The 12009-nt window shown below is 44.0% G+C and overlaps 2 protein-coding genes, 1 long non-coding RNA gene and 2 other non-coding genes across 5 annotated transcripts in view; 2 read left to right on the top strand and 3 right to left on the bottom strand.

The window, feature by feature from the left end:
* LOC144281401 (uncharacterized) overlaps positions 1-5150 on the bottom strand; it is a 49239-nt gene extending 44089 nt beyond the window's left edge. The window contains exons 1-3 of the mRNA XM_077844344.1: positions 5095-5150; positions 4197-4701; positions 3642-4145 (exon numbers count right to left, since the gene is read on the bottom strand). Of these exons, the coding sequence (XP_077700470.1) occupies positions 3642-4145; positions 4197-4701; positions 5095-5150 (1065 nt within the window). The remainder of the gene's footprint in view (positions 1-3641; positions 4146-4196; positions 4702-5094) is intronic.
* Positions 4000-12009, top strand: part of FCGR1A (Fc gamma receptor Ia) — a 28491-nt gene continuing 20481 nt past the window's right edge. Inside the window, exon 1 of the mRNA XM_077842478.1 lies at positions 4000-4416. The gene's annotated coding sequence lies outside the window, so the exon portion shown is untranslated. The remainder of the gene's footprint in view (positions 4417-12009) is intronic.
* Positions 4937-5008, top strand: TRNAE-UUC (transfer RNA glutamic acid (anticodon UUC)). Its single transcript has one exon. It is a non-coding gene; the product is annotated as a tRNA-Glu (tRNA).
* Positions 5237-10013, bottom strand: LOC144280440 (uncharacterized). Its single transcript, XR_013348843.1, has 3 exons — positions 9862-10013; positions 5928-6027; positions 5237-5632 (listed from the first exon to the last, which is right to left on the bottom strand). It is a non-coding gene; the product is annotated as an uncharacterized LOC144280440 (long non-coding RNA).
* TRNAG-CCC (transfer RNA glycine (anticodon CCC)) lies at positions 10810-10880 on the bottom strand. Its single transcript has one exon. It is a non-coding gene; the product is annotated as a tRNA-Gly (tRNA).

Genomic DNA, 12009 nt, shown 5'->3' with positions numbered 1-12009 from the left:
ACATATTATGAACAGCTATACGCCAATAAATTAGGCAATCTAGAAGAAATGGACGCATTCCTGGAAAGCCACAAACTACCAAAACTGGAACAGGAAGAAATAGAAAACCTGAACAGGCCAATAACCAGGGAGGAAATTGAAGCAGTCATCAAAAACCTCCCAAGACACAAGAGTCCAGGGCCAGATGGCTTCCCAGGAGAATTTTATCAAACGTTTAAAGAAGAAATCATACCTATTCTCCTAAAGCTGTTTGGAAAGATAGAAAGAGATGGAGTACTTCCAAATTCGTTCTATGAAGCCAGCATCACCTTAATTCCAAAGCCAGACAAAGACCCCGCCAAAAAGGAGAATTACAGACCAATATCCCTGATGAACATGGATGCAAAAATTCTCAACAAGATACTGGCCAATAGGATCCAACAGTACATTAAGAAAATTATTCACCATGACCAAGTAGGATTTATCCCTGGGACACAAGGCTGGTTCAACACCCGTAAAACAATCAATGTGATTCATCATATCAGCAAGAGAAAAACCAAGAACCATATGATCCTCTCATTGGATGCAGAGAAAGCATTTGACAAAATACAGCATCCATTCCTGATCAAAACTCTTCAGAGTGTAGGGATAGAGGGAACATTCCTCGACATCTTAAAAGCCATCTATGAAAAGCCCACAGCAAATATCATTCTCAATGGGGAAGCACTGGGAGCCTTTCCCCTAAGATCAGGAACAAGACAGGGATGTCCACTCTCACCACTGCTATTCAACATAGTACTGGAAGTCCTAGCCTCAGCAATCAGACAACAAAAAGACATTAAAGGCATTCAAATTGGCAAAGAAGAAGTCAAACTCTCCCTCTTCGCCGATGACATGATACTCTACATAGAAAACCCAAAAGTCTCCACCCCAAGATTGCTAGAACTCATACAGCAATTCGGTAGCGTGGCAGGATACAAAATCAATGCCCAGAAGTCAGTGGCATTTCTATACACTAACAATGAGACTGAAGAAAGAGAAATTAAGGAGTCAATCCCATTTACAATTGCACCCAAAAGCATAAGATACCTAGGAATAAACCTCACCAAAGATGTAAAGGATCTATACCCTCAAAACTATAGAACACTTCTGAAAGAAATTGAGGAAGACACAAAGAGATGGAAAAATATTCCATGCTCATGGATTGCAAGAATTAATATTGTGAAAATGTCAATGTTACCCAGGGCAATATACACGTTTAATGCAATCCCTATCAAAATACCATGGACTTTCTTCAGAGAGTTAGAACAAATTATTTTAAGATTTGTGTGGAATCAGAAAAGACCCCGAATAGCCAGGGGAATTTTAAAAAAGAAAACCATATCTGGGGGCATCACAATGCCAGATTTCAGGTTGTACTACAAAGCTGTGGTCATCAAGACAGTGTGGTACTGGCACAAAAACAGACACATAGATCAGTGGAACAGAATAGAGAATCCAGAAGTGGACCCTGAACTTTATGGGCAACTAATATTCGATAAAGGAGGAAAGACTATCCATTGGAAGAAAGACAGTCTCTTCAATAAATGGTGCTGGGAAAATTGGACATCCACATGCAGAAGAATGAAACTAGACCACTCTCTTTCACCATACACAAAGATAAACTCAAAATGGATGAAAGATCTAAATGTGAGACAAGATTCCATCAAAATCCTAGAGAAGAACACAGGCAACACCCTTTTTGAACTCGGCCATAGTAACTTCTTGCAAGATACATCCACGAAGGTAAAAGAAACAAAAGCAAAAATGAACTATTGGGACTTCATCAAGATAAGAAGCTTTTGCACAGCAAAGGATACAGTCAACAAAACTCAAAGACAACCTACAGAATGGGAGAAGATATTTGCAAATGACGTATCAGATAAAGGGCTAGTTTCCAAGATCTATAAAGAACTTATTAAACTCAACACCAAAGAAACAAACAATCCAATCATGAAATGGGCAAAAGACATGAACAGAAATCTCACAGAAGAAGACATAGACATGGCCAATATGCACATGAGAAAATGCTCTGCATCACTTGCCATCAGGGAAATACAAATCAAAACCACAATGAGATACCACCTCACACCAGTGAGAATGGGGAAAATTAACAAGGCAAGAAACAACAAATGTTGGAGAGGATGTGGAGAAAAGGGAACCCTCTTACACTGTTGGTGGGAATGTGAACTGGTGCAGCCACTGTGGAAAACTGTGTGGAGGTTCCTCAAACAGTTAAAAATATACCTGCCCTACGACCCAGCAATTGCACTGTTGGGGATTTACCCCAAAGATACAAATGCAATGAAACGCTGGGACACCTGCACCCCGATGTTTCTAGCAGCAATGGCCACGATAGCCAAACTGTGGAAGGAGCCTCGGTGTCCAACGAAAGATGAATGGATAAAGAAGATGTGGTTTATGTATACAATGGAATATTACTCAGCTATTAGAAATGACAAATACCCACCATTTGCTTCAACGTGGATGGAACTGGAGGGTATTATGCTGAGTGAAGTAAGTCAGTCGGAGAAGGACAAACATTATATGTTCTCATTCATTTGGGGAATATAAATAATAGTGAAAGGGAAAATAAGGGAAGGGAGAAGAAATGTGTGGGAAATATCAGAAAGGGAGACAGAACATAAAGACTGCTAACTCTGGGAAACGAACTAGGGGTGGTGGAAGGGGAGGAGGGCGGGGGGTGGGAGTGAATGGGTGACGGGCACTGGGTGTTATTCTGTATGTTAGTAAATTGAACACCAATAAAAAAAAATAATAATAAAAAAAAAAAAAAAAAAAAAAAGAAGACTTAAGAGACAAATCAGCCAATCTCAACAAATGGACCTTATTTGAATTTATTTAAATCATGTAAAAATTTTATTCATGAGATGATTGGAAGTTTGAACACCAACTGGTATTTCATAATAATAATGAATCTTTGTTAATTTTTTAGGTGTTATTATGGTATTAAAGTTATCTGTTTTAAATAATCCTTATGTTTAAGAGATGTACCTTGAACTATTAACACATGTGTTGAGGGGCACCTGGGTGGCTCAGGGGCATCTGCATTTGGCTCAGGTCATGATCTCAGGTCCTGGGATTAAGCTCCAAATCAGACTCCCCACAGGGAGCCTGCTTCTCCTTCTGCCTAAGCCTCTGCCTCTCTCTCTGTATCTCTCATGAATAAATAAATAAAATCTTTTAAAGAAGCACATGTGATAATAAAAAAAAAATAAATAAAAAAAAAAATAAAATATTATCACGAACGTCCTAAATTCATCTTAAACTCAGCCAACAGTGCACTTAAAATAAAATGGGCCCAGCCTAAGAGACAAATCGACCTGACTGAAGTGCAGTTCCTGGGTGTGTGCGATTCTCAACTATAGTAGCTGCTTTCTCGGGTTTCCCCCACACCTGGAAGTCTGCATTCAAAGCCCATCAGGAGCCATTTCCTTTGCTAGAATATTTTAAAGTACTCTTCCGTCAAGGAAGTGCATTAAAGATACACTTCCCAGTTGCATTCCTGGAATCCACAGAAAGCCCCGGGAGAGATGGATCAGGGGCGGGTTCCTCACTGACCGCCAGGCCGAGGCTCCCCCCAAGACGGGAACGACACTCACCTTCGGCAGCCACGGGACCCCGGTTTCATCTTCCGCCGCGTTTAGAGAAGGAAATGGCCTGCAGTTGTTCCTTCCCCTCGGCTCTATTTCCACCTCTCCCCTTCCGTTTCTCCCAGAGCGTTTCGGGAGCCGAATATGGGACGGGACCTCGGGGGAGGCGGCCCCTCTCCTCCCGGGCCCTCGGGCCTGGGCGTCTGGGCGGCTCCGGCCGGCCGGGACGTTACCGCCCGCGGGGGAGGACGCGGGGCCGCGAGGGCCGCAGGGGGCGGGGGGCGGGGGGCCCGCGCGGGTCGCGAGGGCGGTGAGGTGCGTCCGCGCGCCCCGCGCACTTGCGCGTCGCCGGCTGCGACACCTTGAATCGCCGCCGCCCGGAGCGGGTCCGCCGGCCGCACGCGGGGGTGCGGGGCTCGACCCGGCGGGAGCGGCGGCGCCGAGGGGGCCCGGCCCTGTCCTGCCCCTCGAGGCCGGCCCGGGAGAGGCTCGTGTGACGCGCAGCGCGCAGGACTCGGCTCCGCGGCGGCCCAGCCGGCGGTCCCCAGGTTAAAGGTCGCAAACCCTGCAGTCTTGGCGGAGCGGCGGTCGCGAGCGGAGTCCTTCTCTCCGCCGGCGTCGGGACAGCCGTTTGCCGGAGACCGACCGCAGGGAGAGCGCGTGGCTCCGGGACCGGGGCTGACGAGAGAAGCCGCGCGGTTTCCGACACGGCGGGTGTGTGGCGGGGAGGGAGGCCGGCGTCCGAGCACGCGGTGCGGCCCGAGCGTGCGGAGCATCCGCGGAGGTGGGTCGGCAGTGCGGGGCCGCAGGTTGTGGCGGGGACCCGGGGTCCAGCTGGGCCGCCCGGCCTTCCTTGAGGCGGTCTCCGTCCGCGCGGCTCGGCGGCCGCGTCCCTCGGGGTCCTCCGGGCGATGCGGGGCCCCGGGGTCTCACGCCTGCGCCTCCCTCCCGCGCCCTCGCCGCTCCTCGTGTCCGCAAAGGCGCGTCTCCGGGGCAGCCCCGAGGTGCGGCCGGACGTGTGGACCTGGCGGGGCTCCGGACGCGGCTGCGGTCCCGCCGCGCGCTGGATCTTTCCTGTGGGAGTTTTTCCTTTTTGTTTTTTTGTTTCTTTTGTTTTTTGTTTTTTTTTGGTTTCTTTTTATTTTTTTAATTTTTATATTTTTATAAAAGGAGGGAATGGCTTTAGCGCACATAGTTTCAAAGGGCTGGCGGCGCCGGAAAGGCAGGCCCAGGGGCACCTTCTAGGGATCAGCCACCGGCTAGCTTTTGTCAGAAAGTATTTAAATAGGTACTTGCTTGTAAGCTCCCTGGTGGTCTAGTGGCTAGGATTCGGCGCTTTCACCGCCGCGGCCCGGGTTCGATTCCCGGTCAGGGAATAAGGTCGCTGTGGCCGGCGTATTTTGCTGTGGTTTGTTTTCCCCAAGACTGAAGGGACACTGGAGTTACTATTTCTTAAGGATACCTTCCAAAAGTAGAACTGCTAAGGTGAAATGGAGTGTGAATTTCAAATTCTCCCATCAACCTATAAGCACCAATTATATGCCCCAACCTGTATGAGACTTTGTTTTCTCCCCACCTTTTAAATCTAACCCTAGAAATTATCATTCTTTTAAATATAATCTCAAACTTTATTTACCACCAGCCAACCTCTTCATAGTCAATTTTCCATAGACATTAAGTCCACAAGAGACAAACTGGAAGAATTGCCTGGTACCTCAGCGATCTTGAACTGATGACTCTGTGTTCTGTTCTGGGGTTTACCTTTTTCTTCCAGGTCAGATTAGTTGCACTAAAAATATACACCTGGCCTTTTTGCTTGCAGGGGTCTTGGCAATTCTAAATTTTGTGGATATGGAGCAGTTGCTTGAAAATTTTCATGGGCATACTTCACCTTTAGGAACTTCAGGAAGGTGGTGCACAGGAGGATCCCTAAATCCATCTTTCGAAGTGTTGGCAGAAATAAATGGGCACCAGGAATGAAGGTGACAGCTTCTGAAGACCTAACAGTGGTTGGAAGCAGAGCAAATTCTTAAAAACCAGAGAGAAATTGTTTCAGTAATTTAATTTTCATTTTGATGGGCACTTTATCTTTTTATTTATTTATTTATTTTTTTTTTTTTTTTTAAAGGAAGATAAGGGTTAGGGGCAGCTGGGTGACTTAATTGGTTGAGTCCCACTCTTGATTTCTACTCAAGTCATGATATCAGGGTGATGGGATCCAGCCCTGCTTAGAGCTCCAGGCTGGGCCTGGAGCCTGCTTAAGATTCTCTCTCCAACTCCCTCTGCCCCTCTTACCTTCCACTTCCAACTCCCTGCTTGAGCTTTCCCTATAAAAAGAAGAAGGAAGAGCAGGAGGAGGAAGAAAAGGAGGAAGAAGAAAGAGGGAGAAGTCAGGCTGGGGGGAAGGAAGAGGAGGAGAGATATTTTATTATTTTTTTTAAGTTTATTTTTAATTTAAATTCAATTAGCCAACCTATAGTACATCATTAGTTTCAGATGTAGTGTTCAATAAGTTCATCAATTGCTTGTAACAACCAGTGCTCATCACATCTCCTCTTTAATGCCCATCTCCCAGTTACCTCACCCCCACTCACCTGCTTCCAGCACATCTGTTTGTGTCCTATAGTTAAGAGTCTCTCATGGTTAGTCTCCCTCTCTGATTACTTCGCATTCAGTCTTCCCTCCCTTCCCCTATGATCCTGTGTGCTGTTTCTTATATTTACATGAGTGAAACCATCTCTCTCTGACTGACTTATTTCACTTAGCATAATACCCTTCAGTTCCATCCATGTTGATGAAAATGTTAAGTATTCATTATTTCTGCTTTTTTTTTTTTTTTTTTTGCTTTTTTTTTTTAATAGTAATTTTGACACACAATATGAGGCTCAAACTGAGGACCCTGAGATCAGGAGTTGCTTACTCTTCTGGCTAAGCCAACCAGGGGCCCACACTTTATTTTGATGAGAACATTAGTGGAAGAAATTTGCTTTATTGGATCTGTAGTTATATTTTTATTTTTCTAAAGGAAATTTAGTGGTAATAAAAGGTTAATAACATAATAAATTATAAAAATAATAAGATTTATTTATTTTTTTTTAAAGATTTTATTTATTTATTTATTCATGATAATCACAGAGAGAGAGAGGCAGCAACACAGGCAGAGGGAGAAGCAGGCTCCATGCACCGGGAGCCCGATGTGGGACTCGATCCCGGGTCTCCAGGATCGCTCCCTGGGCCAAAGGCAGGCGCCAAACCGCTGCGCCACCCAGGGATCCCTTTTTTTTTTTTTTTCCTGGCACTCTCCTCTTGGGGAAGTTTGATTAAGATTGTTTTGTGCTTAGACAGAAGGAAAATTCTCAAAGACCTTGAATTGACCAATTTATTAGGATTTCCTCTACTGTGGCACAAGACCTACCAATAACAAATTATGATTATATACATGTTGCCACTTTTCTTTGTGTACATTTCTCCTTCAGGAACCCTTATAGCCACTTGGGAACCTAGGTTATTGGCAGAATGAGATTTGGGAATTCTTTGGTTCTCTGGCTGAACACCACCAATTTAGTGCTCTTATTCCACCATTTTTGAAAATTGTACTCACCATATTTTAAATACTGTTTGGAGAGTCAGTTTGGAGGCAGTGGAGATTATTACTTTGTTTTTTTTTTTTTTAATTTATTTTGTATTGGTGTTCAATTTACCAACATACAGAATAACCCCCAGTGCCTGTCACCCATTCACTCCCACCCCCCTCCCTCCTCCCCTTCTACCACCCCTAGTTCGTTTCCCAGAGTTAGCAGTCTTTACGTTCTGTCTCCCTTTCTGATATTTCCCACACATTTCTTCTCCCTTCCCTTATATTCCCTTTCACTATTATTTATATTCCCCAAATGAATGAGAACATATAATGTTTGTCCTTCTCTGATTGACTTACTTCACTCAGCGAGATTATTACTTTGATGTTATTTCTGTACTTTTCAAATTTTAACCATAATGTGGATTTCTAATCAAAAAGTATGGAGGCCAGAAGACAGTGGAAGAACAATTTTTTACTGTAAAACAAACAGGTCAGATTTTGGCAGGATGTGTGAGTTTAGCATGCAGTGGTTGCTTCTGTATCAGAAATACAGAGTTCTTTGTGAGAAAAAACAGGTTTGTTTTGTTTTCTTTTTTCTTTTTTGGCTGCCAGAGGGATTGAGCATTGCCAGAAGGATTTATCTACATAGTCCCAAGAAACTTTACTTGGCAAGCAAGCTACTGAAAATTGGTGGGGTTTATCAGTCATTCTTGCTGCCAGAAATCCATTACCACAGCAGTCAGAGCTGTTGAAATTAAAATTTTTGACTTGCCAATCAGTAGGACATTATTTATACAGTCAGACTTTGGACATCAGAGGATTTACGCACTCATGCTAAATTCTGAGCCATCCATTGGTTGTAAATGTCAGGGGAGTTTGTCCTTTTAGCACTTTACACATGACAGTGCCGTAAACAGAAGAATCTCCTCTAACACTTTAAGAGCATTCATGGCATAAGCATGCAACTCACTGATTGCAATTATACATTTTCACAACTATACATTGATTTGGGGCAGAGGGCTTTCCCGTAACTTTAACTTCATTTTCTCTTTACCACGAGAGTTACCCAAACTCTGTCAGCTGAATTTACACTCTCTTACAGGAACACAGACCAAGGAGTTGAACACTTGCACGTGACAGGTTACACAGCATCCAGGAGACCATTTTTATCTCCTTGACAAAGAGCTCGGGGAGAGCAAGGAGGTGTAACTGGTCTCTGAGGCCCATTGGAGCAGTGGGGAGTCTTCTTATTACCTGAGGTCAGGATAAGGGGAAGAAAGGGATGCAGTGGGGGTCATGGAGGGAGTAGCACCACTACAATAAGCATAGCCATGTTCTTGCTTTTGGTTTTAAGAAGCCATCCACTCAGTCTGAACAAACAGCTAAAGCACCATTTTAGGAACAGCTAAAAGGAACAGCTAAAGCACCATTTAGGTGGCTGCTTTCAATCCTTCCTTGTCACTGCTCAGCCTCCAGTTGTCCATGAACATATAGACAGTCAAAAGGCCTTTACCCCTCTGGCTCATAACCACCACTTGGGGACATCATCCTGGGAAGCCTTCTCACATCCCCTAACCTGGCCCATGCACTCCCTTCTGTCTTTTCTCTGAGAAAGCACTATGACCTTACTGGCCCCACACATTAAATACCAAATTTATCAAGCAGTCCCTAGGCAATAGTATGGTGGCAGCCGCTAGGTGTGCTTGTCACACTTTTGTAGAATTGACCAGTAAGGAGACAACACTCTCAAGTGAACTGAGGTAGTTATTACTTAGACACACAGCATAAGCAAATGTAGCATGTTGTCAGCTCTCCACATCCATAATCCCACAGTATGACACTACACTGGAGGGATCAGATGACAAGAAAACACAAATGGTGTCTTGCTATCGTGAAGGAGCCTATTCCATATTGCTGCCAAGGAGTTTTATAGCTTGTAGTAGCATCTTAGGGGGGTAGAGGCAAGGTGGAAATTTGCAGGTCTCACCAGAACCAGGGAGACAAGTGAGAAACTGCTTACTTGTAGCCTTCCCCAGGACAGGCAATCTACTGCAAGAATTTCCATATAATAGCACCTCATAAGACTGCCTATCTCTCCATATTCCAAGAGGGTATTCAGCCAAGAATTGGATCAAACAACAGTTAAACCTTGCCTCATGTGGAAAAGTACAAGGTCATCAGAGTGTCATAGCAGAGCCATTCTAATACCTTGGACATTTAAAAGGAGATTGGCTGGATATATCTGTGATTTCCACTTTCTTTATATAAGTTTCTTGAAAATGCTGCTTCACTGTTGCCTTGCTTTCTGTGTTAGTCATCTAATTCTGTTGCTTTTGTAACATTTCACAGTTTTATCTGGAGAACCTGAATGTTTTCTTTACCTTTAAAGTCTAACAGGTTTACTATGATATTGTTTTGAAGTTGATCATCCAGGGTCAATCTCTGATACTTATATGAGTCCTCTAAGTGTGCTTCATCACCTAAGTAATGTATCATTTTCCTTTTTATAATAAAATCAAGACTGCTAGATTGTTCTCTCTAAAGCCGGATACCTATTTAGAGAAAAATCTTAAAAAACAAGAAATTATGTATCACATTACAGTGTTCAACAAATACAGAGATTCCCAAACAAGTTAAAATAGTAAAACTAACCTGATGATTTCAACAGTCTTGCCAAGTAAGGACTTAAAAAAATCACCATGTTTACAACAGAATGTAAACATTTAGTTTACAGAAAGACATAATGTCAGAATAAGAAAACCCTTGAACATGAAAAAAGTATTAAAAAGTGAAATGTCATTGGCTTGAAAATAGGTTTAAAAAACTTAAATTTAAGCTATTCTTAGATGAAAATTAATCACCCGAGGTGTCTAACGCAGTGGTGCCCTCGAATCGCAATCCTTTCCGAGGAGCGTCCGAGAGCCAGAAAACAAATCCGGTCAACAGTCCCCAGAATCTTTAGTTCCTTCTCCCTTTTTAAAAATAGACTCTCCGGGCTGACACCTGTTGGGGCTCATCGCCCGGCCGGCGGCCTCCTCCCGGGGAAACGCGACGCGCCCGCAGGAGGAGCTCAGGCCGCGGCGGCCGCCGACGGCAACCAGCTGGGCGGCAGGTGTGGGGGCGGCGGCGCGACCGGGGGCTTCGGGGCGCAGCTCCCCTCGCGTCCACGCGGGTCCCTCTCCGCCTGCCTCCGCCGTCCTCGGGCGGCCGGCGATGCCGACGTCCCCCCTCCCCCCGGGGGGTATCTGCGGGACCCCGCGGCAGCTCTCCTCCGGGGACCTTCCTGTCTCCATCCTTGCTCGGTGGTGGTGAGACGTGGACCAACAGGCGACCCCAGGCCCAGCACGTACATCAGTGACCCCGTGGCTCTTTAGGTTCCGTGGGTCCTCCAGGGCTGGAGGCTGGAAGTAACTGTGGTCTTAGGTCCTTATGGCCTAAACCGCAAACTACCCCGGAAATTCTCCCCTTTTCAAAGACTAAGTGGTTGTTAAATGCAGGTACTGCAGCAGTAGCAACCCAAACTCCTAAATGATGGTTTTCGCCCATGAAGTGTAATTTTATAGGATAAAAATCCCCAGAGAAATGAAAACAAAACCTTCGTGCATTGGCCGGGAATCGAACCCGGGTCTCCCGCGTGGGAGGCGAGAATTCTACCACTGAACCACCAATGCCTTTACTTATACTCTCTTACAGGTAGAATTTAGGGGGTTTATCCGGAAAGACTTAACAGTTCCAAAATAGGTTTTTTACAGTGCTGGCTGATAGCTAATAAAGGCACCCAAACCAAAGTTTTTTTTTTTTGGAAACCTATACTAGACAAAACCATAAATATCAAAATATGATTTGATCAAACTCAACCCAGAAAAAGGCTCTTTCTAACTGCATATAGAAAAACATAAGAAATTCATCTAGGTTCCTTGTTTCTGTTCCTAAATCTTCAGTTGTTGACCTCAAATTGTTGTTTTAGTGGTTCCGGAAAGGTTACTTGTAGGTTAGGTAAGTAAAATTCTAATCCAGGAAAGAAATAAGAATCAGAACCAGAATTAGTATCAGACGTAAAAGAGGGGAAAAGATAGAAACAAGATAGAATATAATGATATTCTATCATTATAGAATGATAATATATCATAATCATGACCAGATATATGACCAGTATATTAATACTCTGGTCCATGGAGTTAGTTCTTTGTAGCGTTTAAAGTTTTTTCCTTTTTATTATAATGTGTCTTTTTTAAGGTATATAAAACATTTGAATGGGTATGTGATATGAAAATATTAAGTTTGCAGTCAATGTTTAGAAGAATTCAATTTCACAAATTAATAGGTTTTGATTTACTAGCTGTATGGCAAATAGATATTTTAAAGAAATACTTTAAAGTTGAAATGTTAACAAAGAAGTCTTTTGTTGAAGTTCAAATAACTGAGAGATTTCTTTCTTCAGTTTTCCCTGGGAAATTAAACTGAAGAAAGGAGCCTGGAGAACTTCCTCACATGTTGGGACTAGGAATCATTATGACTTTTTGAAGGATAGAAGCCACAGAGGTGCAAGGTTGCCTGTCTTGCTAGAAGGCAAGCTAGGTGGAGGCTGAGTCATAAACTTGAGCTCAACAAGGAAAACGACCTTCACCTTGACCTTGAAGAGCGTTAGCTCATCTGCCCTCTGTCCAACATCCAAGGTACACACCGGCTCTGGCCAACATGCTTCCAATTACCACCTACATCAACCATATGTACATTTATTCCCACATCTCTTTTGAAACTACAAACCTGCACTTCCAACTCACAACTCCAAATTCGCAA

This window comes from Canis aureus, chromosome 12, assembly GCF_053574225.1.
Source record: "Canis aureus isolate CA01 chromosome 12, VMU_Caureus_v.1.0, whole genome shotgun sequence".
Lineage (NCBI taxonomy): Eukaryota > Metazoa > Chordata > Mammalia > Carnivora > Canidae > Canis > Canis aureus.
This window is presented reverse-complemented; position numbering and strand designations above follow the sequence as displayed.